Genomic DNA, 27729 nt, shown 5'->3' on the forward strand with positions numbered 1-27729 from the left:
GCAAGCTAGTGACACTCTAGTAACCCATCTTTTTTTTTTTAAAAAAAGCTTGAAATATTTGTGGCCCTACAACAGTATTGTAAGACACTAGTGTGAGACGGACTGTTCCTGAGAGGAATTTTTTTTTGTTGTAAAGTTGTCCAAAAATTATCAACGCCTTTAATCATAATTTCATCCACAAACTGGATTTGAACAAAACCTACAACTAACAAGGCAGTAAGATGCCTGTACTTTCAGGAATATCTTTTTAAAACGATAATGTCATTATTCAGTCCTGACAAAGGCATTCTCAGCTAAGCAACTGTTCCAGTCATTTCATAGTTTACTAACATCTAATATTTTGTGCTTTACTTTGAAATCACAGTCTGAAAAATGGACATAGTTTTTACTCGAATACACATTACTATTCCTGCTATAGCATTGTAAACTTTAGATGTTGTGAAACATCCAGCAAATACATTTCTCGAAAATGACTGAAGTTTGTATGTACCTTCATTAAAATTGGCAGTGCGGATTATTAGGTATGCCAAACTTCTGAAAAGGTAGGATCCTTTTATAACAAATAACAAGCAACTAGAAATCCGTTTTTATAAGGGTGATGAAATATTAACCGCTAAACCATGCCCTGGAGTTTCCAGAACAAGATAAAAATGCTTTTAAGGAACGAAAAGGAACAAACCTCTGTATTTTGTTTCTCTTTACAGTTTGAAGGGTGCAAGAAAGCATTTTCAAGACTTGAAAATCTAAAGATTCACTTACGGAGTCACACAGGAGAGAAGCCATACCTTTGTCAGCATCCTGGCTGTCAAAAGGCTTTCAGCAATTCCAGCGATCGGGCCAAGCATCAAAGGACACACCTGGATACTGTAAGGATAGACACATAAAATAATAAGCTTGTTCTGCAAGAAAAGACACCCACTCAGTTGCCATTTCTCTAAGCTTTTTATAAGTATTCTTCTGTAGTTCGACATTTCCATTAAATGACATATTCTAGAGACCTTGACACTACTGTAGACAAGATCATTTAGGTGATCACACTGTGGCAGACAATTATTGCAGATTGCGACAGTTGACAGTATTTTTAGTTTTGGTTCTTTGTGTTTTGCATTTCTTTATCCTTTTATGCTTTCCACCTTAATATAAATTTTCAACAATTAAAAAAAAATAATTAAATGCTGTTGTAACATTAAAAAAACCCACTAGTCTTACATCTACTCATAATTCGGCCATACCCGTAAGATGAAAGTCATCCGAACCCACAAATTTCTGAAGGATTGGCTTAAGAGCTACTGTGCATGGAGGCTTCCTGACCTCAATTGGAGGAAAGAGGGATTGTGGGATTTTAACATGTTCGAGCCTTTGTTCCTACAGTGACTGACAGCTATCGCATGTGTATTGCCATATTAAAGACCTCATATTAAATTGTTGTAGCTAAATTGGACAGAGTTCTTACCATATATTTAAATACAAAGGACCATATATTTATATGTCAGTTGTGGACCAAACACTATAGTCTAAGAGCCAAGTAGTGAATGTAATCATTCTCTATTGAAAAGACTTTAAAAAGCAGAGTGCAATTTATCAATCTTTTTCAGTCCTTAATATAACTTCCCCATTAATGTCCATTCTCCTTGCAGGGAATCGTATTCACTTTGAGAGGCGATACTAGATTATAAAAAGACAAGTCACTCTTTCTATATGGTTAATGTTTCCATTGGGTCCACCCATTAATTCAGCTATGTTTGTCCAAATTTCAAAATTCTGTGTCTTTATGTTCAAGATTGTGTGCATAAATAATATAAATGGCAATAAAATTTTCAGTAAATATATACTTTATTTATTTTTGGTAAATATATATTGTATAAAAATATACTTTTAATAAATATATCTGCATAAACGTTTAAGGCAAAGTGCTGTCTTTCCAACTTCCCCCCCTTTCCTCAAGACCAGATTTTTTCATGGACCAAATTTTGGCACAGTTTACATTATCAAGTTTGAACACTCATTTTATGAAGCCCGTCTTGCCAACAGAAAACTAGTACTAGCGCTATTTTTTCATCTGCTGCTACTAAACTACTGTGCACGAAAATAAAGGCAGTGTGCAAAAAGCTGTTGACATATCTCCATGGCTATAGCCAAATTACGAGTGAAAAGGGTTAAATGGCTACATCTTATTACATAATACACACAGGAGATGCTGGATAATTTAAGTAAAAGTTAATTAAATCAATATGTATTTAGTTCATGTGACAGCCAACATTATGTGTTATATTCCAAGAAAGAGATTTGTGTAACAATATTGTGACCAATTTTCCTTCAGTATTCTGTGAATACTTTCTATGCTGCTTGAAATCTTAATCTTTTTCCTCACTTTTTCTTTCTCTATAGCAGGATTCTTCTCTAACCCTAACCAATGTTTTCTGGATAGTCACTGCTTTTAGACATCTCCACTAATCTTCTGTATCTGATTTTGCTAATCCCTCCTTGAGCAAATGATTGCTATCCTGTAAGTACCTTTGGGAATGTTCATTGATAACAAATGTGAAAGTGCAGTTACCAGTGAAGTAATGTGATTATATTCCCTTATGCTTTTATCTTGTCTAGAAACCCTATGCATGTCAAATTCCTGGATGTAGCAAGCGTTACACAGACCCAAGCTCATTACGAAAGCACGTAAAAGCTCATTCTTCCAAAGATCAGCAGGCCAGAAAAAAGGTAATGCTGACAAAAGTGTGTCTCATACATGTGTCGATTTTAAAAGATAAAGGAGATTTTCTGTAAAAAAAAACAAAAACTGCTATTTTAAAAAATACTGGAAAAATCACCAAAAATTGAGAGGACAAATATTTTTTTTGTGTCTTGTAGAAAAAAAAATGTATCTGAGATAAGTAAGCCTTATTTCACTGGCATTAATAACTAAAGCCTTATGCACACAGCCGCATTACGGTTTTGTTTTGTACAGAGCCGTAATAGGGGTCCAGTATAGGTGCATGGAAATTTAAAATGGATTTAAAGTGTAACTAAACTTTTAAAAAACATGTCATAGAGACATGTCAGAAGTTTTGATCGGTGGGGGTCCGAGCACTGAGGCACCCAACGATTTCTAAAATAAAGTAGCAGAAGCGCTCGTGTGAGCGCTATGTCGCTTCGTTTCGGATCGGCTTTCCTCGCCTTTCCTCGGAGCGGCGTACGGGCTCAATAGAAAGTCTATGAGTCCATACACCGCTCGCTCAGCATTCCAAGGAAAGCTGATCAGAAACAAAGCAGCACAGCACTCACTCGAGCGCTTCTGTCGCTTCGTTTTAGCAATTGGTGGGGGTCTTAGTGCTTGGATCCCAACCGATCAAAACGTTTTTTCAAAGTTTAGTTATCCTTTAAAATGGGAATTGTACTTTCATTTTATATCTTCCCTTTTTCGAGTCTGAGCTATACTGAACTTACCTGCAGATGTCCATTTGTATATAAGAACTGAAAGTTTTTGAAGACACTATTCCGTAGAGTACAGCCTCTATGTGATTATTTGCCAAAAGCCTTTTCCAGAGAGGCAGTCTAGGAATATAAACCACAAGTTCATGTGAAAGTGTTGAATGCCATGAGTATTTTGCGGCATTTATTGACTGTTGTATAATATATTATGTTCATTTACCCATACTAACTAAAGCTTCCCATAGACACCTAGAGATAATTAATAATAATGGTGTGACTGGAAAAGATGCTTTTCTCAATATGTATATAACTGAAACAAATGATTCCCACCGTTCCATCAGTCGTAAGAGTTATAGGACTTGCTTTAAATTTATTGTAGCCATTATTGATTAACCCCTTAATGACCGCCGATACGTCTTTTTACGGCGGTCATTAGTGGGCTTTATTCTAGAGCGCCGCCAAACTACGTCGCTGCATTAGAATAAAGTAAACAGAGCAGGGAGCCGTGAAATCTCCCTGCTCTCAGCTGCCAGAAGCAGCTGAGGGCTGGGGGCGTCCCTGCTCTGCCGGGTGAGATCGATATTAGTATCGATCTCACCTGTTTAACCCTTCAGATGCGGTGCACAATAGCGAGCACCGCATCTGAATGGTTTTGCAGAGAGGGAGGGAGCTCCCTCTCATCTCACTGACACCCGGCGATAAAATCGCCGAGTGTCTGTGTCTTCTATGGCAGCCGGGGGTCTAATAAAGACCCCCAGGTCTGCCTGCAGCGAATGCCTGCTAGATCATGCCGCAGGCATGACCTAGCAGATGCCTGTCCGTTTTAAACGGACAGGCAGTAATACACTGCAATACAAAAGTATTGCAGTGTATTATAATAGCGATCGGAGGATAGGGAAGTCCCCTAGTGGGACTAGTAAAAAAGTAAAAAAAGTTTAATAAAGTTAATTTAAAAAAAAAGTGAAAAAAAAAAAAATGAAAAACCCAGCTTTTCCCCTTACAAAATGCTTTACTATTAAAAAAAACTACAATAAAGCAAAAAAGTTACACATATTTGGTATCGCCGCGTCCGTAACGACCCCGACTATAAAGCTGTTACATTATTTAACCCGCACGGTGAACGTCGTAAAAAATAAAATAAAAAACAATGGAAAAATTGCTGTTTTCTGTTAATCCTGACTTAAAAAAAATGTGATAGAAAGTGATCAAAAAGTCGCATCTACTCTCAAATGGTACCAATAAAAACTGCAAGTCGTCCCGCAAAAAACAAGACCTTATACAGCTATGCCGACGCAAAAATAAAAAAGTTACAGCTCTTCGAATGTGACAATGGAAAAATCTAAAAAATGGCTTGGACATTAGGGCCCAGAATGCCAGCAGGGGGAAGGGGTTAAACAATAGGATTGTAACTTTCAATCATCTATTGTAAGAGAAAATACTTGTGTAGCAATGCAGATAAACCATATTTGCATGGGCTGGAATGATTTTGGTTCTGGAAAATCCTCCCCTAAATACTTATGACTCTGGTATGTTAGTAAATGTATTCAATAAAAACATTCAAATGAAATAATCATTGAACACATTGGAAATGAACTGGAACATTTTTGTTCAAAGGTGGATTATTATATAACTGAACTTATTTAGCTTTACATGTTCTACTATGTTAAAATAAGACTGGTATCTAGTAACAAGCAGTTCTGTTCTATTTAGTCGTATTTAGCTGCTGTATACCTGGTTGTTAGCTCACATCAAGCTTTGGAATTTGAAATATTTCCAGGCAATAATAATAAAAAGTAAGAAACATTAAACCTTTTAGGATAGAATAAAGATTATTTATGGCTTTAATTAAATTTGAAAATTGGCATAAGGTCACAAAAGGGTTTTACACAACAAAATGTGAATTCTTAAAAAAAATAACCATAAAAATTCCAAGGTGATAAAGGAACAGGGAAATAAATAGCTGCACCCGTGGGGGACTGTTGTGTTGAAAGGATTGAACCCTTTAGCTGTCACAGCCTGTTAGTCATGGACTCATTTAATATGTCCTGCTTGTAATCTTTTCTAAAAGTTCCTAAAACGGTCAATGATATTTGTTTTGCAAAGTACAGCATAGAGTAGAGAAATAATATTTCAAGATTTAAAAGCCTGAGACTTCATGACATACAACGTTATATAAGACATGTAACATAAAAAAATTTAAGAGCTGTATGAGAATAAGCAATAAGTAGCAACATTACAAGCAGCCTAGCTCCATTAGTTCTTGTGAATAGCTTGTAACAACTTTATTAATATTTATGGTATGTATCTTATGTAGAAAACGTCAAAATGATGAAAAGCAGGCAAATCTGCTGTGTTAAAACAGTGAATAAACATAAATATAGACATACATTATATGACTAAAAGTATGTGGACTTCCATTCTAATTATTCACTTCAGGTTTTTAACCCACAACCATTGCAAACAAATGCATAAAATGAAGCACAGAGTAATGCAATCTCTATAGACATTGAGATTTTGACATTGACATTAATCATTTTACTGTGAGTGGCGGGCTGATGGTCATTTTACTGTGAGTGGGGGGGGGGGCTGATGGTCATTTTACTGTGAGTGGGGGGCTGATGGTCATTTTACTGTGAGTGACGGGGTTGATGATCATTTTACTGTGAGTGGGAGGCTGATGGTCATTTTACTGGGGGGGGCTGATGGTCACTTTATTGGGGGGGGGGCTGATGGTCACTTTACTGTGAGTGGGGGCTGATGGTCATTTTACTGTGAGTGGCGGGCTGATGGTTATTTTACTGTGAGTGGGGGGCTGATTTTTTTTCCTAGGGGTGCCCCGAGTTTGAAAAGTTTGGGAAACTTAGTTCGTCGTGGGAACGAATGCCTAGGTGAGTAAATTTTTTTTTGTTTGGGGGGCACTGTCTACAAGGGGGTGGTGAGGGGCTGTATGGCACTGTCTACATGGGGAAGGTGGGAGCTGTATGGCACTGTCTACATGGGGAGGTGGGGGATTGTGGCACTATCTACAGGGAGGAGTTGGGGGATTATGGTGCTCTCTACAGGGAGGCTGTATGGCACAATCTACATGGGGGCACTATCTACAGGGGCTGTGTGTAGCAGCCAGGGGGGGCATTATACTGTGGGGAGGCCACTAAGCGGACATTATACTGTGTAGGGGGCACTACAGTGGCAATATACTGTGTGTGGCACTTAGGGGGCATAATACTGTGTGGGTACAATTAGAGGACAAAATACTGTGTCCTTGAAGGGGTTAGAATATATTATATTATTAAATATTATTATTATACTGTATGGGGGGCACTAAAGGGGCATTATAGTGTGGTGGGCGCCGAAAGATAATTTCGCACGGGGCGCCATCTATCCTAAGGCCGGCTCTGCACACAACCTGCGGCACGCAATGCTGTTCTAGATAGATATGTATTTTGGCAGCCGCATCCTACTCATGGGAGGTACTGTATGTCTGACACTGTAATGGGGGAAACTGTAGGGCACTATAAGTATCTTAAGTAACATAAAGGAGCAATACCTTGTGCAGACCACGACCATAAGTTTTACCCAGATTGCTCCTTTAAATTGGTATTGTCATCGGACATTTTTATGTCTTAACGATATACCATAAATATCTGATAGGTTCGACACTCTAAGGAGGAGGAGACAAGGTGGAAAGGTGGTTGTGCATGCATGCGGCTCTATCTATTGTAGTTTATGGGAGTTGTGAAATGCTCAGCTGATTCTGTAACACCCATCCCTCATCTGTTCCCTGGAGTGCAAGGGACTCCTATTCTCCTGATAGAAGGGAAACCTTTACATATTAGACATTTATAGCATATACTGTCAATATGCAATAAATGTCTCATATGGGAATACCCCTTTAAGTTTCCTTGAGGCCCTTAGGAGTAATATAGTTTGACTAAGTGGACCTTGGACCAGAAAAGGTTGTGCACCCCTGCTTTAGATAAACATTGGTAGTGGTATGAGTCGTACTGAAAAGCTCATTAACTAAAAACATGGCACCTAGGATGCCACCTTTTGTTACAAGCAGCAGGTCTATTGCTGGACGCTCGTCATCTCCAAGCAAGTAATCAGCAGATGAAGCAGTTGCTTAGGCAACTGCTGCACAGCTGATTCATCAGTGCTGGTCAGATGACCACACTAATGTGAGCCACTGAGTCTCGTTTGGAGAGAGTGAACTAATTGGTCGGCCTCTCCATAAGAATCCCTGGATCCAGAATTATGGTGTCGGTGATAGTGTATTCTATGTGTGTTTGCTTGTGACTCTCTGGACTCTCTGTGCAAGATCGTGTATTATCAGCCTAGTCTTGTGTTTTTCTGCTCCGTCCATTATGGATATTACTTTCACCAGTGAGGGTTAGTGGTGTCTGGTGTTAGGGTCAGTTCCTTGGGATAGATATAGGGTAAACTAGAGTTAGGGTCACCTTTCACCCAATTGTTACCATTATTCGACTGTTATCTTTACATATTATAGATTTGTTACCATCATCTGTATGACATCATCATCTTGTTACCATCCATGTCTTTAATTGATAAGTTCCTGTTTCTTGTATACCCGTTGCCAGCTAGTTTTGTGATACGTGCTCCATATTTTCCTTCCATTTGACAGTCCGGTTAGCTGACAATTTGCCTTACTGTAAGTCCTGGGGATAACAGAGTATCGGGAGACCCTGTTAGTCTCTGGGACACAAGTTATTTTGTGAAATCTCTGATCTGCTTTATCTACCCCAGGCAACTGTAAGTGCTATTATTGTGAAGTGAGAGTGTCTGGGAATAGCAACAGCTCATCTACAAAGCAGTAGACCCGCTGCAGACAAGACTAAGATCACCATACACAATGCCAAGTTTTGGCTAGCAGTGAAAAACTTGCTGCAAGTGGACTCTGGAGCAGTGGAAATGTGTTCTCTGGAGTGATGAATCATTTTTCACTATCTGGCAGTCTAAATCTGAATCTGGGTTTGGTGTATGTCAGGAGGATGCTACCTATCGGAATGCCTACTATCATAATATTTGGTGGAGTAGGGATAATGTCTCATCAATGTCTGACCTAATGCTCTTTTGGCTAAATTGGTACAAATTCCCAAAGACACATCTCAAATTCTTGTGGAAATCCTTCCCACAAAAGTAAAGGCTGTTATAAGGGGATTAACTCCATATTAACGGACATGGTTTTGGAATGGTGTGTCCAATAAGTTCATCTACACAGGGTCGGCCTTAGGGGTGTGCGACCTGTGCGAGTGCACAGGGTGCTGCAAAACTCCAAGCGTGTAGGGGACACCACTGGGCTCTGCCTCTGCTCTGTCCTCTGCTCTGTCCTCTTCTCCTCATTACACACACGGAAGAAGCAAGAGCAGAGGAGGAAGCTCCGCCCTCAGCCCATCCTGCAAGAAGCCTGTGATTGTGTCAGCAAGGAGAGATGGTAAGTGTCTATGTGTCTCTGTGTTTGTGTGTGTATATTTTCCAGTATGTGTGTGTATATGTGTATATATGTCTCTATGTTAGTGTGTATATATGTATGCCTCTGTGTGTGTTTATATATGTGTGGGTATAGTTATCAGAGTGTGATATCTGTGGTGTTACATAGGACTGCATGTGACATCTACTACATTATCTGTACTCAGAGAGTTATCAATGTGTGTTATCTGTGATGTTACATAGGTCTGCAGGTGACATCTACTGCATTATCTGCACTGTGTATATATGGGTATGTATGTGCCTTTTATGTATTTGTATGTGTGTGTGTGTGTGTGTGTGTGTGTGTGTGTGTGTGTGTATTCCAGAATGTGTGTGTATATGTTTGCCTGTTTGTCCAAATATGTCCCTCTATGTATGTGCAGTATATATGTAACAATATGTGCGTGTCTATATATGTAATTTTTGGTTTGTGGAGGGCAGTAATAGAGAGTCCCGCACAGGGCTCCATCCAACCTAAGGCTTGCCCTGCATCTACAATAGGTTTGCTGGTCAGGTGTCCATGTACAGATGTATCCTCCCTTACTTTCTCTATAATCCAACATAACACAAGATATATGGGGCGAGATGTTAAACAAACATGTAAAAGAAAGTATACCTCGGACGAATGCCATCCATTAGCCATCTGTTGCCCATAGACTCCTATGTTAAAAAAAACCTATAGGTAACAGTCATCCAGTAAACAACCCTATGTATTAAACGTATCCGTTTTTTCAACATGGGAGTCTATGGGTGATGAATGGCATTAAGCAGAGTCATCTGTCGGCCATCCATCACCTATAGACCCATGTTAAAAAAAACGTGTACGTTTAAAGAGACTCTGTCACCACATTATAAGTGCCCTATCTCCTACATAAGGAGATGGGCGCTGTAATGTAGGTGACAGTAATGCTTTTGATTTAAAAAACCGATCTTTTTTCACAACGTTAGGAGCAATTCTAGTTTATGCTAATGAGCTTTCTTAATGCCCAAGTGGGCGTACTTTTACTTTCGACCAAGTGGGCGTTGTACAGAGGAGTGCATGACGCTGACCAATCAGCATCATGCACTCCTCTCCATTCATTTACACTGCACTAGCGATATAGATATATCACTATGTGCAGCCTCATACACAAGCCCTAACATTACTACAGTGTCCTGATAATGAATACACATCACCATCCAGCCTGGACGTCATGTGTACTCAGAATCCTGACACTTCTGACTCTTTTTTGTGAGATTCCGGCAAGTGAAACTAAATCTCGTTTAGCTCCGTGATCTCGCGAGATTTCGTATCCGTTGCTGGAATCTCACAAAAAAAGAGTCAGAAGTGTCAGAATTCTGAGTACACATGACGTCCAGGCTGGATGGTCATGTGTATTCATTATCAGGACACTGTAGTAATGTTAGGGCTTGTGTATGAGGCTGCACATAGTGATATATCTATATCGCTAGTGCAGTGTAAATGAATGGAGAGGAGTGCATGATGCCGATTGGTCAGCGTCATGCACTCCTCTGTACAACGCCCACTTGGTCGAAAGTCAAAGTACGCCCACTTGGGCATTAAGAAAGCTCATTAGCATAAACTAAAATCGCTCCTAACGTTGTGAAAAAAGATCGTTTTTTTAAATAAAAAGTATTATTGTCATCTACATTACAGCGCCCATCTCCTTATGTACGAGATAGGGCACTTATAATGTGGTGACAGAGTCTCTTTAAGTATACATTTTTTTACTGGATGGCTGTGACGGATGCCTCTGACAGATGCCATCCGTCGATCAACCGTCACCCATAGACGTCCATGTTAAAAACGCATATGTTTAATGTATACATTGTTTACTGGATGGTGCAAGATTGTATTGAATTGGTATCATGACAAATTGTATAACTTAACACAATTGAAGAAAACGTTAGGGTGGACACATCTGTACTTATAGCCATATAGTGTATCTAAAAGCTGGGGCATTGTTAGAATTCTGACACATCTGGGGCATATCTGGAATAAGTCAGTGACATATAGACACCGTTCAGCCTGCATAATTTTGTGTAGGTGCCCCTTATGCCGCCAAAACAGCTCTGACCCGTCAAGGCATGGGCTCCACAAGACCTTCTAAGGTGTGCTGTGGTATCTGGCAGCAATACATTATAAGCAGATCCTTCAAGTCCTGTAAGATAGGGGCTCCATTGAACAGACTTTTTTTCAGAGCATCCTACAGATGCTCAATTGGATTGAGATCTGGGGAATTTGGAGGTCACACCGTGAACTTTTTTCATAGTCCTTAAATAATTTCTTAACAATTTTTGTGGTGTAGCAGAGCGTGCTAGTAAAGGCCAATGCCATTAGGGAATTTCAGTGAGCCACATGATGTAAAAGAAAACATGATTCGCCAGACCAGGCCACCTTCTTCCATTGTTTCATGGTCTAGTTCGGATGCTTAAATGATGATTGTAGTCGCTTTCAGTGGTGCATAGGGGTCAGCATGGTGACTCAGGTATATATGACATTGGGAGGCATAGGAGGTGTGGCAGGTATGATTCTCATCAAATTGCATGCCCATAATGGAATTATATTTTAATTTATAAAACTATTCTGTGAACAAGACAGAAGATAACAGCCTATATTAAAAATGTGTGTTTTTCAAAAGCAACTTTCTATTAATTTTCTACTAAGAGATTTCCTATTACATATATACATACTATTAGATACAGTTTTATAGTTGTGTGATAAACAAGAACTTGTTCCCTTTAACACAACTTGCTCTCACATACTCCACATCTCATCTTTTAATATGTGCAGAGGAAATATTTCTACAACTAGGCAAGATCTCTCTGCAACAGCCTAAAAGTTGCTATACACAGAAGATAATAGTTGGTGGAACAAGCTCCCCATAAACATGCCTGCTTTTTAATACTTATAGGAAAAAGGGGGACAAGCCACTGTCAGACACATATAACAGCGGCTTATCTCCTGGCAGAACGAAGGATCAGATAGTTGGGATTCCCCCATCAGATTGTCAGTAGATCCCCACAAAATTTGTTGTATCTTGCTAACATTCATCTAATGTGTATTGGCAAATTGGAAAATTATTATGAGTAATTTCAGGCTGGGGGGGCTGACTATGGTGTTCCTCAATAGGATTACTAGCACAAAGTCCAAAAGTAAATTGGCTCCGATGATTACCAACATATGTCCAGTCCTGAAAACCTCCAGTAATATTAAAAGACATATCATATTGTTAAGGGTCATCAATTTAGGCAGGTCATCAACTGGACCTCGATGTCTCTTATCTGGTTTCAAATATGTGGGAGAGCTTGACGATGCATCGGAGAGAAACTACACACTTCACATATATTGTAAGTGCAATCAGATTCTCTAGTTTATTAGCAAATAATACATAGATTATATATCATTAAAAGGGGTGTTGGCCATGTCTCCCTCTCCAATCACATAAGAGGGGCCGTGGCCTTCAGTCTATCCAATCAATATTGACCATGTCTCCTCCTCCTCTAAATCACGCGGGAGTTTATCATAAAAGAACACGTATACATTATATCACATTGTATCAATTTATATCACGTTTTGTAATATTGCCAATCAGCATATTTTTTAGCTACGTGCTCAGACATTATATATTTTAGCTATGCCAGCAGATTCATAGTCTGTCTAAGAAAGAGGAAGTATCATTTTAGCTCGCGGTGAGACATCTAAAAGGAAGAACAAAGGTTAAAGTATTATATAACTGAATCAGTAGTTTTAAAACTTGAGAATAATATACAAAATGGAGGATAGAAAGTCCAGGCTTCCATATCAATATGAATTAACTTTTATAAGCTATCTTCTTCAGGTTTCATGCTTCTTTTAGATACCCATTGATTTGAGAAATGATCTGATGCTGGGTAAGAGAAAAAAATAGTGAAAACAGTAAAAATCCAACTTAATTAAATTTCACTGACATTATAAGATTGTTGCCTGATCCAGTTATGATCAAGCATAGATCATCTAATGTGTATGGACAGATCTAGGTATAGCTCAATTGTGACATGGATGTCCCAATGTCCTTAGTATGTGCAAATCAGATGTTATCTCTTCTCTTATATCAAGCTGGCTTCAGATATTAGTATGCAGCCACAGGCTGAGCATTGCCTAGCAGTGCCCATAGTAACTCTGAAAACAATTCTCCCTAAAAAATGTATTCTGTGAAGACTGTTTTAATCCTATCTTTAATCCTTTTACTTCCGTATCTCAAAATGTAATATAAATCAGGCAATGGAGTGTTCTGCAATTTTTCTTTCCTTATTAAAAATGGTGCTGTCACCAAAGGATTAGTAATGGCCTGAAGTCTTTAAGGAATTTAATCACACAATTTGTTGCAAACCTTTTTTTAACCAAAGTGAGAATATACAATGCCTAAAACCTAATAAATTGTAGTATACCTATTTTAAAAGAGATTATCCATAGACTGGGGGTATATTTCTTTATTTACGTAGTAATAGAATGATATGGTAACAAAACTGACTGTCACGGGTAAAGAGAGTACCAACTGTTAATAATGATTGTAAAAGCCATCTTTTCTTTCACCTTGGAAGCAGGAATAATAAAATATTCTGTAGTTCTGACTATGTTTCTGTACCTCAATGTTATTTCTTTCATTATACGCACATTACAGGAATAGGCTTCCTCCAGAGTATTTAGTGGTTTGGTCTGATCATTTACAAGAAAGCTACATTTTGTTGCCTTTCTTAAAGATGCAATGAGCTTTTCCATATATTTTATTCTTTTTTGCCAAGGAATTTATATGATGTGGTTTACCACATCTAAAAGTGTAGCTTCAAGAAGCGAGCAGGAATAACCATCAACTCAGTACAATGAAATGATCCAATAAAGAACTCCTGAACATACTATATACAAAGCGATAAATGAAAAGATGTGGAGTTTGTCTTCTCCAAGACATCATTTTCTAATTTGTATGAAAGTGTTAAAAACCTGCTGTTGGGGGAAAATTATTAGAACTGGCTTTAAAAATCCTGACTACTTCTATTGTTTAGATAAGGCAGTGTCTGACAGCTAGTTATCACCCCCCACCCCTCTTGTACAAAAGAGAAAAAGTCTGGACAGATATATAAGGTTAGAAAATGATACTACGCAAAACCATGAAAGTTGACTTGGCTGTAAACCATTCAAAGGGTAACTAAACTTTTAGAAAACTTCTGACATGTCACAGTGACATGTCAGAAGTTTTGATCAGTGGGGGTCTGATCACTGAGAACCCACCGATCGCTAAATGAAGCGGCAGAAGCACTCGGATGAGCGATGCGCCCCTTGGTTTCTGATCGACTTTTCTCAAAAAGCAGAGCAGTTGGTGTACGGACTCAATAGAAAGTCTATGAACGATCGGTAGGGGTCTCTTTAAAGGAGCTACATAATTAAAGTGGTAGAAAAAAAAGAGTGAAAGTAAGCAACAAAGATAAAAATAGTGACATGAAATCCAGACCAAGCAAGAAAATGAGCAGAGTACTGGTACTGGTATAGAAGCCCCAGGGAAGCAGTCCAATTAGCCTACAAAAGGCCAAAAATGGTACTGAGTCAGTGTCTTTATTCAACCAACAATGCAACATTTTGGCTGAAAATAAGTCTTTTATATGAGCTAAAACTTCTACTCCAAACAACCTTTTTGTGTGTTTTTAGTACCTGCTTCCTTTTATGAGATCTTAAAGTAAAATAGGTGGTGCCTCATAGCGTAATACATTAATATGAACCGCCGATTTGGCTGTTGTGATAGCGTCTCACCTTCTTTCTGAAATCATTCTCTTTGAGCAAGTTAAGGGGTTCCAGCAGGAGCCTGCATGGCTGTCCCTCTCTAGACCTCTCTGGGTTAGCATACAGAGCAATTGATATTGCGGCAGTGCATACAACTAAAGAACATTTCTAGATGTTCATTAATAAACTTTTATTTGGTATCTACAATAATGTTTCATTTTTCAGAATTCAAGACAGTCTTGCAATCTGAAAAAGAGGCAATTTTCCTTGAAGAGACACCAATAAAAGTTTATTAATGAAGATCTAGAACTGCTCTTCTGGTGTATGGGCCGTTGATCATTCACTTTTTGCCTTTACAACATTCTATGAGATCCTGAGCATCATCAGCATATAAGTGTTTAAATAATATCCCTTAAGGTTTCACCTTACTACTTATCTGATGAAAAACAGTGAAACCAGACAGGAAAAATGTAACCTGGCTGATATGAAGGGAATGGTTCTAAGCCCCCATAGTTACTATACAGTCATCAAACATCACTCACTTTGTGGGAACCTCTGATAAATATTTAACATCTATAGTCATCTTCATGAATAGAATTTGTGAAAACATAGGAAATTAACGGTTTGACTACATTTATTTGATGAGGCGTAGACCCATAGTGTAGATAGAGTTTACATGACTTGTGGTTGACCGTACCATAGATCAGATGTAAAGTTATTGTGATTTCATTTTGTATATACATATCCAGTATTTTACACAGACTTATGAAGTGCAATAGCTGGTTTCACAACATGGCGGTTAAATTTGCCAGTAAAATAACTTGTAGTAGAAGATATTCATTGTTTTGTATATTATTATTTTATAATCCATCTACCAGCTGGTTTATAAGTATTGTTACATTGGATTGTGCCTGTCAGATGAGCTGGAAATATTATTTCAGATTGTACCCATAGTAATATTTATTTGAATTGTGTCTGCCAACTAAGTTGAGTGTGCTTCTTATGTTTGATTGACACGAATATTAACTGCTGATCCATTCCCAGGTTCACAGAGGCTCTTTGTAAAATTCCACAACTTGAGATTCATTTATAGACATAAGATAGCTGTGTTGATGGTAGTCCCCTTATATAAAGAATCCCTAATGCCCATGTTGTATTTAAGTCATCTATTTTGGATTCTTTACTTAAAAAAAAACCTTTTTCATTGCAAAATCAAGGACATTTACATTTCACTTGGGAGTAGCGGAGCTGCAGAAAATAAAACATAAGCCGCTTGTAGGTCAAACCTAAAAAGGCTTTTTTAGCAGTGAACCGTAGCTAATGTGATCAGGCAAAATACAGCTAATCGCATGTAGCCTTGTATCTCAGTATTAGTCAATGAATGAGTCATTTACCTATTAATGATTCGGTGGTCTGAGGATTTATGAAAGCCTTGGGATAATTTGTATGCTGTAAGTACGTCAATCATACATTTCAAGCTTACCTGCAGTAAATGTCGTTTTTGGAAAGCAAACCTCCTGTTACCAAACAACCACTGACTATGAATATATTTAATTAACATAGGAATAATTGCCTCACTCTTGGTCCTCTACCAGATCGCTGCAGCATTACTCAGCCATTACCATATTCAGAGGGTATGCTAGTAAGATGAAAGAATGATCTGCCACATAAGACAGCTATTCAATGGCTCGGAGGCTGAGCCCGGCTTTGCAGAGGCCTGTTTTCTTTTTGTCTGGTTGCTGTAGGGAAAACACAAACATCCCGTGTAAGCTACTTACAAATTGGGAGAACGGTAAAGCAAATTAATTGCAAGACAGCTGCCGGAGTGAAAAATAAAAAGTTTATGTGTAAAGTGGCTTGCTGTGGAAAAACTTAGCTAGAATGTTTTGCTTCCTTGGAAAGCAGGTAGAATAAAAAGAAATCTTAGGAGAATAAACAGACTGAGTTGTAGGTCTTAAAAATAGCTGCAAAATAATATGCCCTTTTTAAAATGTTATTCTATGTGTTGACGTTTATTAACCCCTTCATGAATGCTTAGAGAACATGGTATTTTATTTTACAAGTTAGGGGAAATCAAGTCACTTTCAGCATTGTGTCCATGGCACACACTATTTTTTCATTGTTTTTTAATGCTTGCAACAAATGCCATAAATTACAAACGTTTTATAATTATGTTTTTCAAAATGCGTTCTTGGTGGCATTTTTGATTTTGTAACATTTTAAACATACATTTATTCTATCGTTTTTGAAGTCATATAGAGAAGCATATGGGAAAAATGGCAGAAAAAATGCTGTACCCTCAAACAACAAATCCAAAACATAACAAACCAAAATGCTTTATATGAAGTGTTTTTTACATTTACATCACTATAGCCTTTAAAGTAACACCTGGATGCAGCGTATTTGATCTAAAAAAATAAACGCTGTGAAAAACATTAATGAAAATGCCACTAAAAACGCAGCAAAATCCAGCCTTATATTTAGTTTCTAAAGTATGTTCTGTTCCATTCAAAGATAGCACTGATAGACACCCCATCTAAAAGCTTGCTATGGGGCTTAGCACTTCTAGTTAGACTTTTGCACATCAGATAATCATATACGCATTATTACTGTTGCTCAATGTGCTCTCCAATATAAAAATCTAACTGTAATGTTTCCATGTTTGTTATGAAAAACTTTAAGAGGTTTTTTTGTTTCAACTAATAAAAGTGAGTCTTTGTTAATAAGCGATGCAATTTTACCATATAATTTCTATATAAACGCCTCACAGTTTTTAAGATCTCTTCTGATGTCATTTAATAGGAATCTTCATTGTTTACTTACAGTGGCTTTAAATATATCTTGGTCATGTGATGGACACCCAGGTGCACAGCTCGTTACAGTACAGTATTAGAGTACTGTCTTGTAATGGGCCGTTCTCCCATGTGTCCGTCACATGACCATGGACAGATTTGCATCCTCTGGAAGTAAATAATAAAAGTTTAAGTTCACTGACTACAAGCATAGAATTGATACTTTATTTGCCCCTAAGCATAATACTATGTTAGGTTTATTATTGCATAGTGAGGGAAGTTTGTTTTTGGGGGAATCAGAGAGACCATAACAGATTATAGTCCAAATGAGCAAATGCTTTAAGGTATGTCTTCCTAGTGCCTTGTCTGTGTACATGAGGATGAGGGTGGTCTATGACAGTTTCCTTCTGTATCTGAAATTATAGCATTTATTTTGCTGATAAAAGTGTCAATGGACTTTTTTGTATTAGATCAGTGTCATTTTGTTTATGGCAACCAGATTTCAGCTTTTATTATCACTGGCAAAATAAAATGTGGCCTGTGGTTACTATTAGCAATAAGGTCACATTTCTTTTATCAGAAAAACAGGGGCACATTGTCTTAATATTGACTTACCATGAAGGATAGTAGTGTTAGCTGCTGAGCAATTCCTGATACAACCTGAATTTAAATACATTGCATAGACTTTAACCCGAAAGCCATGCTGCCTTTTCCTAACACAAGAAGTGATGGAAAATATTTTTTTCAATGCAATTGTGCCTGTTGTGGTACCATTGATAAAATGTTTTCAAACAAGGTATTTTTCTACAGATTCAGAGACATTGTAACTTCTAATTCTGGCTCCCATCATACCAGAGAGACTTGGCATGTACTGCTGCTTTTCGTTACTGTGCCATATATACAAAATGTTTCCGCAGTTACACACAGGGAAAAGGGAAAATGCGTTGACATCCAACGTTACACAATTACACTGTGATTACTGGATATAATATCTTAGCAGGAAAAATGTAACATTGCAGAATAATTATTATAAATGTTATTTAGTGAGATATTTTATTGTATGCCAAGAATCCCTCCCGGTTTGGATTCGTATGTAAAGAACTGATTCAATATTGCCTAACTAAATGGTAACCTAATCGCAACACCTAAGCATGATGCCAAGGGAATGTTGGACATATGGACTCTACAGAAAATATTTTGTTAAATACTGATCTGATCTGACAGTGAGCATTGGCTAGAAGACCTTTTATTACAGACCAGACGCAATCTTAATGCAAGTATGGCTCCAATTAATGAAGCCTTTAAACTGTGATGTTCTACAGAACAATTAGATGTGGCAGATGTAGTGACAACATCTATGTATACATAACATAATGTTTGTATTTCTGCTTGTATATTGTATTTAAAAGAGGCTGTATATAACCTCAGGCATGCCAAATACTGTTATGGATGCTCTCAATTATCTATTTTACAAACCTAAATTCCTAGTCCTTTGCCGAGTACCATGTAGCAGATGTGCTGCATAATCCCTTCAGTGCCACAGGGACTTTCTTTTAATATACATATATACATATATATATATATATATATATGATTCTTAACTCTTTGTGCATATCTGCCAACATCCGAAGTCTTAATTTAGTGGCGTTAAAGGTAATTTAAAGAGGATTTTCACTTAAAACTGGCCATATTTTAGTAAACCAAAAGTTGCCGTTTTTCTATTCATTTGCAGCGGCTATTTAGCCAAATTAACAACAGGAAGTGCAGCCATGCCACATTTGCTTTAATTTAAAAATAAATAAAAAGATAGTTGCAGGTCAGCATACCATCACTTTTATTTAGGTAAGGAATATACTGCCAGCGAAATGTCGCTGGTTTTGTAATCTTTGCCTTAATAAAATGTAGTGATGGTATGCGGACGTTCAACTCTTCTTTTTTTTCCATTTTGCTGTAATTTTGTCAGCATGTTCTATCAACAACACATTTATAATATGTCTTCTGACAAACTAATTTAGAAGAGAAAACCAACATGGCTGCACTTCCTGTTGCACTTCTATTTTGCCCCCCAAAAAATGGCCACTGCTGCAATCCTCTGTGGAAATCCTCTTTAATATAAAGATTTGTAAAGAATACGTTAAATGCTATTTACACTGCATTTAGAAGATGGTGCAAGTTTAGAGTAAAATGATGTTGAAATAAAATTATCATGATAGTGTAGCTTGCCTTATGCTCTGAGGTACATTAATTTCCCCTCCTTCCATGATCTGTTAAGATATATATATATATATATATATATAACTTTACTGCAGGGGTGTAGCTAGGGTTGGGGCAGGCGGGCCCTTGCCCTGGGTGCACTTAGATAGGGATGTGGAGAGGGGCACAAGAAATGGGTCTCTGGTGATCCTGAATTCCTCCCCCCTCTCCTACCTGTGCTGCTGTAAGTTACAAAGCCAAAGATTCTTGCCGGCTGTTTTAACTCTATACAAGCAGCAGGTCTTTCAGGATGGACAGGAGAGGGAGGGGGAGGTAGTGCAGAGAGCAGTTCAGATAGGAAGCAGGCTCTGTCTGTCCTCTGCGCACCACAGCTCCCTGTCCACTGCTGGGATCTGACAGCTACTGTAGCTAAAGGAGAGATAAATATGCGTGTAACTATATATGTGTGTTTAATTTGTGTGTAATGTTTATATGTGTATTATGTGAATATTTGGGTATATACTGTATGTGTGCGTAATGTGTTTATTTACTGTATATATGTGTGTGTGTGCAGTATATTGTTACTATGATGTGCCACTATCAATACAAAATTGTACATATTTTTATTGCAACTTTCCATTACCACGTTTAAAGGATATATGTGTATATACTGTAAGGGGGCAGCCCACTGGATCGCGGTCTCCTGGGGTAGACAGGCACTTTTGGCACAGTAAGAACAGGCTACAGTCCAGTCACAGTGTGGTACTACTGGCCTCAGCCAGTTTTATTAGGTAGAAAAGCCATAGCAGAAAACAAATGAATACATAAAGTAAATCCTAGGCCGTCTGGTCACTAACTAAACATGCAGTACCTAACTACAAAGAGCTGAGCCTAGAGCTCCAACTCCCAAACACAACACCACAGTTGCTTTACTCACATCCAGCTTTCCCAGGAGCAGAGAGACTGTGAACTCTGCCTCTGTTTAAAGCACATCTCAGCTGTGCAGGTAATTAGCCACAATGCAATACCTGAAGTGGCTAGTGGAATAGGAACCCTCCCAACTCTCCCTATTCCAACAACCAGGCCCTTTTACACAGGTTTTCCAGAAAACCCTTGAGCAAGGAAAACACATTTTCCTTCTAGCTCAATTCCCTGGCTGTTTTATACAATATCACATATCTGTGAGGGTATGTTCACACGACAGCGTCCGTAACGGCTGAAATTACGGGGATGTTTCTGCCTGAAAACATCCCCGTAATTTCAGCCGTAACGGCATGTGCAGGCGCTTGAACGCCACGTCCATTACGGACGTAATTGGCGCTGCTTTTCATTGGAGTCAATGAATAACGGCTCCAATTACGGCCAAAAAAGTGACAGGTCACTTCTTTGACGCGGGCGTCTATTTACGCGCCGTCATTTGACAGCGGCGCGTAAATATACACCTCGTGTGAACAGACAAACGTCTGCCCATTGCTTTCAATGGGCAGATGTTTCTCAGCGCTATTGAGGCGCTATTTTCGGATGTAATTCGGGGCAAAAACGCCCGAATTACGTCCGTAATTAGTGTGTGTGAACACACCCTGAGTGGAAAATTCATGGATGAGCAAATAATTTGAAGGTGAAATTACAGTCAGGAGTTTTCAATCAATTGGATGACAGTGCACAAGAGGATCACAGCAGATACTGAAAGCAAAGGTTCACATACTTTTGCCACTCACAGATATGTGATATTGGATCATTTTCCTCAATAAGTAAATGACCAAGTCTAATATTTTTGACTCGTTTGTTTTCAAGTATCACTGTATATTTATCTATATGCACACTGTATATCCCGTTACATTTTATGGCAGGGGGAGGCAAATTAATATTGGCTCTAGGGGTATCTGTGTACGGTGGTGTAGGGGGGAGTGCTTGGCACAACACTAAATCTATTGCCTAGGTGAGGAAAAGCCTAGTTACAGCTACTGTATGCTTTACTGACACTCACTGACCACGTGGTTTAAATGGACACCATTGTTTCTAGAATGCTTCCTCTGGTTTTGAATACAATATAAGGCCCCATGCACACGACCGTAAAAAACCTCAGTTTTTGCGGACCGCAAACGCGGTCCGCAAAAATGGACCCATTCACTTTCATTGAACGCGGACACCTTTCCGTAGTGCTACGGACGGGTGTCCGTGCCGTAGAAATGTTCCGAAAATTATGGAACATGTCCGTTCTTTTGCATTTTGCGGGCCGTGCTGCCATACGTTGTATGGGAGCACGGCCTGAAAATGCGGGTCGCAGTCGGCGGCCGGCCGTGCCCGCAATCGCGGGCCATGATTGCAGGCACGGTCGTGTGCATTGGGCCTAAGTGTTAAAGTAGCAATTCCATTATATAATATTATTGGTATTGCTGCCATTAAGCCGCACAAGCATTCTAATAATAACAAATAGAGCTGGTGGGTTTACAGGATTATATATTTTGCATTTACACAAGCACAATATGTCATAAACAAAATGACGGTTCCTGCTATGATGCTTAGTATGTTAATTGAATTCTACTTGTTAAAGGGGTTGTCTGCTTTTGACAGTCCCACGTCTGTTTGCAGGTCCCTGAGTAAAGCTAATTGTGTGGCTTTCACTACTGGATTGTCATAGGAAATCACAAGGAAAACGGCTTTGTCAGCACTTGTTTTCCCCTCAGTGAAAGCATAGCATTGCAGGGCATTCAATTATATCAATAGCCCTGAATGTCTGTTTAATTCATTGTGATTGATACAGTGAAAAAAATGCTGCTTATCTGGATTAAAGAGCAAAACTGGTCAATGCCTGATACGAGTCAATTTACTACCAGCAGTACAGAAAACATTCCTAAATAACATTGTCAAGAAATAAAAAAAAAATATATATATATATATTTTATTCCCATTATGCCTCAGGGTAGACCATAGATTGCAGGTTCTTTTATACTTGTACAGTGCTTTCTCTTGTGCTCATTTTGTCTGCTAGTGAGTAAAGCTTTATATGACCTTGCAAAAGAAGCGACAAAGGCAGTGTCGGGATTATAATTTCTTCACAACAGGTTCTCTAATTTGCCGACCAAGATATAGGTGCCTGGGGGAAAGGGGAGGGTGTTGCGGTGTGTCACGCCACAAACAATTATTACGACTAATAATCAAATAAAGAAATTACAATATTTCAAATACACTGTATATTTATGTGGACTCTAAATAAATATTTTTGTATGTATCAGTAATATCCTTGAAACTTTCCAAACTTGCGTGGCTCCCTGTCCACAATATTTAACTGGATTGCCACACTATGCATTACATAAGCAAACAGTACATACCTACTGTCAGTTGTTAAATTAAATTCAGAATTCAGAATCAAGCTCAGTACATAAATACAGCACCAGAATTAAGCTCAGTACATAAATACAGCACCAGAACAAAGCTCAGTACATAAATACAACACCAGAACCAAGCTCAGTACATAAATACAGCCCCAGAATCAAGATCAATACAGCACCAGAAACCCTTGGGGTTATTATTATTTATTTATTATTAACTTTATTAAACTTTTTTGAAACTTTTTTTTATTAGTCTCACTAGGGGACTTCACTATGCGATCGTTTGATCGCTTTTATAATACACTGCAATACTTCTGTATGGCAGTGTAGTACTGCCTGTCAGTACGGACAGGCATCTGTTAGGCCATGCCTCTGGCATCGCTTAAGAGGCATTAACTAGAGGCAGACTTGGGGTCCTTTGTTAGGCCCCAGGCTGCCATAGAAGTCATCACAGCACATCGCAGGGGGCCGGTGGAGCTCCCTCCCTCCAAAACCACTCAGATGTGACGTTCGTTATTGAGCGCCGCACCTAAGGTGTTAAAAGGGCAGATTTCGATCCACGCGCTTGAGCAGCGCTACTCCAAGCCCTCAGCTATTGGAGGTAGCTGAGAGCAGGGAGCTTTTACTGCTCCTGGCGGGCGCTTCTTTATTCTGATGCAACGCTGTGAAAAGGCGTATGCATCAGAATAAAGCCCGTTAGTGGCCGTCGTGAAAAGGCGTATTGGTGGTCACTAACGGGTTAAACATAATACTTTGGATTCATCTAAGCCCTAGCAGACAAATTTGTAGTGAGACATTATTTACTTATGTTTGCATTCTGGACACAGCGTCATGGTTGCAACAGAGACTTGACGTGAGGGTACTGACATACTCTCCCTTATTTGCTTATTTTGTGTGAATTTGGGCATTATATCTGTTATATAAAGCAACATAAATGTAGTTTCAGAGATGAAGACAGTGAAAGATTCCTTACATGAATGAGGCTGGGTTCATACGACCTATTTTCAGACGTAAACGAGGCGTATTATGCCTCGTTTTACGTATGAAAATAGGGCTCCAATACGTCGGCAAACATCTGCCCATTCATTTGAATGGGTTTGCCGACGTACTGTGCAGACGACCTGTCATTTACGCGTCGTCGTTTGACAGCTGTCAAACGACGACGCGTAAAATGACTGCCTCGGCAAAGAAGTGCAGGACACTTCTTTGCAACGTAATTTGAGCCGTTCTTCATTGAAGTCAATGAATAGAAGCTCAAGATTACAGGCGTCAAAGACGCCTCGCATTATGCGAGGAGGAGCTTTTACGTCTGAAACGAGGCAGCTGTTTTCTCCTGAAAACAGTCTGTCTTTTCAGATATAAAAGCCTCTCATCGTGTGCACATACCCTAATACTATGTTGAGCGATGTCTCTAGTATTTTGCAGCTGCACTGGTCACTGACAACTCTGCAAGACAGAGAACAGGATGAGTCCAAATATGAAACAATCATTTAACAAATTAAACATATTTTATTGAGACTTAAGTGTTGAAAAACTACATACATTCATTAAATTAAAGAGGCTCTGTCACCAGATTTTGCAGCCCCTATCTGCTATTGCAGCAGATCGGCGCTGCAATGTAGATTACAGTAACGTTTTTATTTTTAAAAAACGAGCATTTTTGGCCAAGTTATGACCATTTTTGTAGTTATGCAAATTAACTAGCTGGGCGCTCTGATGAGAAGTATCATCCACTTCTCTTCAGAACGCCCAGCTTCTGCCTGATCACTGCTGTGACGTCACTCACAGGTCCTGCATCGTGTCAGACGAGCGAGGACACATCGGCACCTGAGGCTACAGTTGATTCTGCAGCAGCATCAGCGTTTGCAGGTAAGTAGCTACATTGACTTACCTGCTAACGCCGAGGCTGCTGCAGAATCAACTGAAGCCTCTGGTGCCGATGTGTCCGACACGATGCAGGACCTGTGAGTGACGTCACAGATCTGCACTGCCAGAAGCTGGGCGTTCTGAAGAGAAGTGGATGATACTTCTCATCAGAGCGCCCAGCTAGTAAAAGTATTAAAAACGCCCCGATGTACGCACATAATACACGCCCACTTAGACTTTTACTTTTAAACACACCCACTTGGACTTTTGCAAGCCTCATTTGCATAACTACAAAAATGGTCATAACTTGGCCAAAAATGCTCGTTTTTTAAAAATAAAAACGTTACTGTAATCTACATTGCAGCGCCTATCTGCTGCAATAGCAGATAGGGGTTGCAAAATCTGGTGACAGAGCCTCTTTAAGTTGGAGAAGGTGGGATGGGAAAAATCTTAGTTTATCCTTAAAAGGTCTCTTTCACATAGCAGTATTTTGGTCAGTATTTTGAATCACTATTTGTAAACCAAAAGAGGTGCAAATCTTTCCCTTATACTTATTCTCTGTGTAGTTTCCAGTCCTGGTTTTGGCTTACAAATACCGATGCAAAATACTAACCAAAATATGCCCGTGTGAATGAGACCTAAGGTTGATTTGAATAATAAAAAAATCTAACCCTACTCTATATAATATTCAGACTGGATCAACAGTGGAGATGAGCGAATTTTCCAAAAATTTGTTTCGGGTCCGATTCGTTCGAACTGGTCGTTAGATTCAATTCGGTCCGAATAAATTTGTCGCAAATCGAAAATGCCCCGATTTGTCCTGAAAAGTCATGTATGACACTGAGGTCTTCTAGAACTGTATCCTACTCCTTTCAAGCTCTTTAATGCCAAGGCAGCATTAGTAATGTCAAAGTGACATGAACATACAGTGCATTCGGAAAGTCTTCAAACCCTTTCATTTTTCTCACATTATGTTATGTTGAGGCCTTGTGCTAAAATTAAAAAGTTTCCCCCATCATTCTGCACTCAATACCCCATGATAACAAAATAAAAACTGAATTTTAGAAATTTTTGCAAATTTAGCAAAAATTTAAACTCAAATTTCACGTGGACATAAGTATTCAGATCCTTTGCTATAGCACTTGAAATTTATCTCTGGGGGCCTCCCATTTCTCTAGATCATCTTTGAAATGTTTATACACCTTGATTGAAGTGCACCTGTGGTAAATTCATTTGATTGGACATGATTTGGAAAATCACATCCCTGTCTATATAAGGTCTCACAGCTGACTATGCATATCAGAGCAAAAACCAAGCCATGAGGAGGAAAGAACTGCCTGTAGAGCTCAGAGACAGTATTGTGTGGAAGCACAGATTTGGAGAAGGGTACAAATTTTTATTTTTTTTGCTGCATTGAAAGTTCACCAGAGCACAGTGGCCTTCATGATTCTTGAATGGAAGAAGTTTGGAACAACCAGGACTCTTCCCAGAGCTGGCCGCCCCACTAAACTAAGTAATCAGTTGTCACTCTGGCTGAACTCCAAAGATTCTGTGTGCAGATGGGAGAAACATCCAGAGTGTCAACCATCGCTGCAGCACTCCACCAATCTGGACTTTATGGCAGAGTGGCCAGAAAGAAGACTCTCCTCAGTAAAAGACACATGAAAGCCTGTCTGAAGTTTGCAAAAAAGCACCTAAAGAACTCTCATACTGTGAGAAACAAGATTCTGTGGTCTGATAAAACCAAGATTGAACTTTTTGGCCTCAATTCTAAGCGTCATGTCTGGAGGAAACAAGGCACTGCTCATCACCTGTCCAATACCATCCCTAGAGTGAAGCACGGTGGTGGCAGCATCATACTGTGGGGGTGTTTTTCAGCAGCTGGGACAGGGAGACTGGTCAGGGTTAAGGGAAAGAGCAATGGAAAAAAGTACAGAGATATTCTTAATAAAAACCTGATCCAAAGTGCTCTGGACCTTAGACTGGGACGAAGGTTCACTTTCCAACAAGACAATGACCCTAAGCACACAGCCAAGACAACACAGGAGCAGGGCCGGCCTTAGGTTAGATTGGTGCCCCATGCAAAATTATCTTTCGGTACCCCACCCCATCATAAAAAAAATGCCCCATAAAAAAGTATAATACCCCCCACAGTATATTTCCCTATATAGTGCCCCAACATAGTATAATGCCCCTTAGTGCCCCCATACAGTATAATAATAATATTAAATAATATGATATATTATAAACCCTTCAAGGACACAGTATTTTGCCCTCTAATTGTGCCCACACAGTATTATTATGGTATGTTCACACAGTGTTTTTTTGCATGGCAGAAAAAATCTGCCTCAAAATTCCTTCAGGTCTGAGGTGGAAACCACTTGAAGACCGTCTTCCCCCCACTTACAGTAAAATGACCATCAGCCCGCCACTCACAGTAAAATGACCATCAGCCCCACGCTCACATTAAAATGACCATCAGCCCCCCACTCACACTAAAATGACCATCAGCCCGCTACTCACAGATTCCTCCTGTAGATAGTGCCACACAGCTCCCTGTAGATAGTGCCACACAGCCCCCTGTAGATATTGCCACAGAGCCCCTTGGAGGTAGTGCCACACAGCCCCCTGTAGATATTGCCACAGAGCCCCTTGGAGGTAGTGCCACACAGCCCCCTTGTAGGTAGTGCCACAAAACACCCTTGTAGGTATTGCCACACAGCACCCGTGTAGGTAGTGCCACACAGCCTCCTTGTAGGTAGTGCCAGACACCCCCTTGTAGGTAGTGCCACACAGCCCCCTTGTAGATAGAACCCCTCCTTCCTGTAGATAGCGCCACTGTAGCTCCCTAAAGGAGTGGAATCCCCCTGTGGCCGGG

General features: G+C 39.3%; 1 protein-coding gene across 1 annotated transcript in view; it reads left to right on the forward strand.

The window, feature by feature from the left end:
* Window positions 1-620: 620 nt before the first annotated feature.
* LOC142753962 (uncharacterized) overlaps window positions 621-27729 on the forward strand; it is a 72071-nt gene continuing 44962 nt past the window's right edge. The window contains exons 1-2 of the mRNA XM_075860338.1: window positions 621-866; window positions 2605-2715. Coding sequence (XP_075716453.1) covers window positions 621-866; window positions 2605-2715 — 357 coding nt within the window. The remainder of the gene's footprint in view (window positions 867-2604; window positions 2716-27729) is intronic.

The sequence above is a fragment of the Rhinoderma darwinii genome, chromosome 1, assembly GCF_050947455.1.
Source record: "Rhinoderma darwinii isolate aRhiDar2 chromosome 1, aRhiDar2.hap1, whole genome shotgun sequence".
Lineage (NCBI taxonomy): Eukaryota > Metazoa > Chordata > Amphibia > Anura > Rhinodermatidae > Rhinoderma > Rhinoderma darwinii.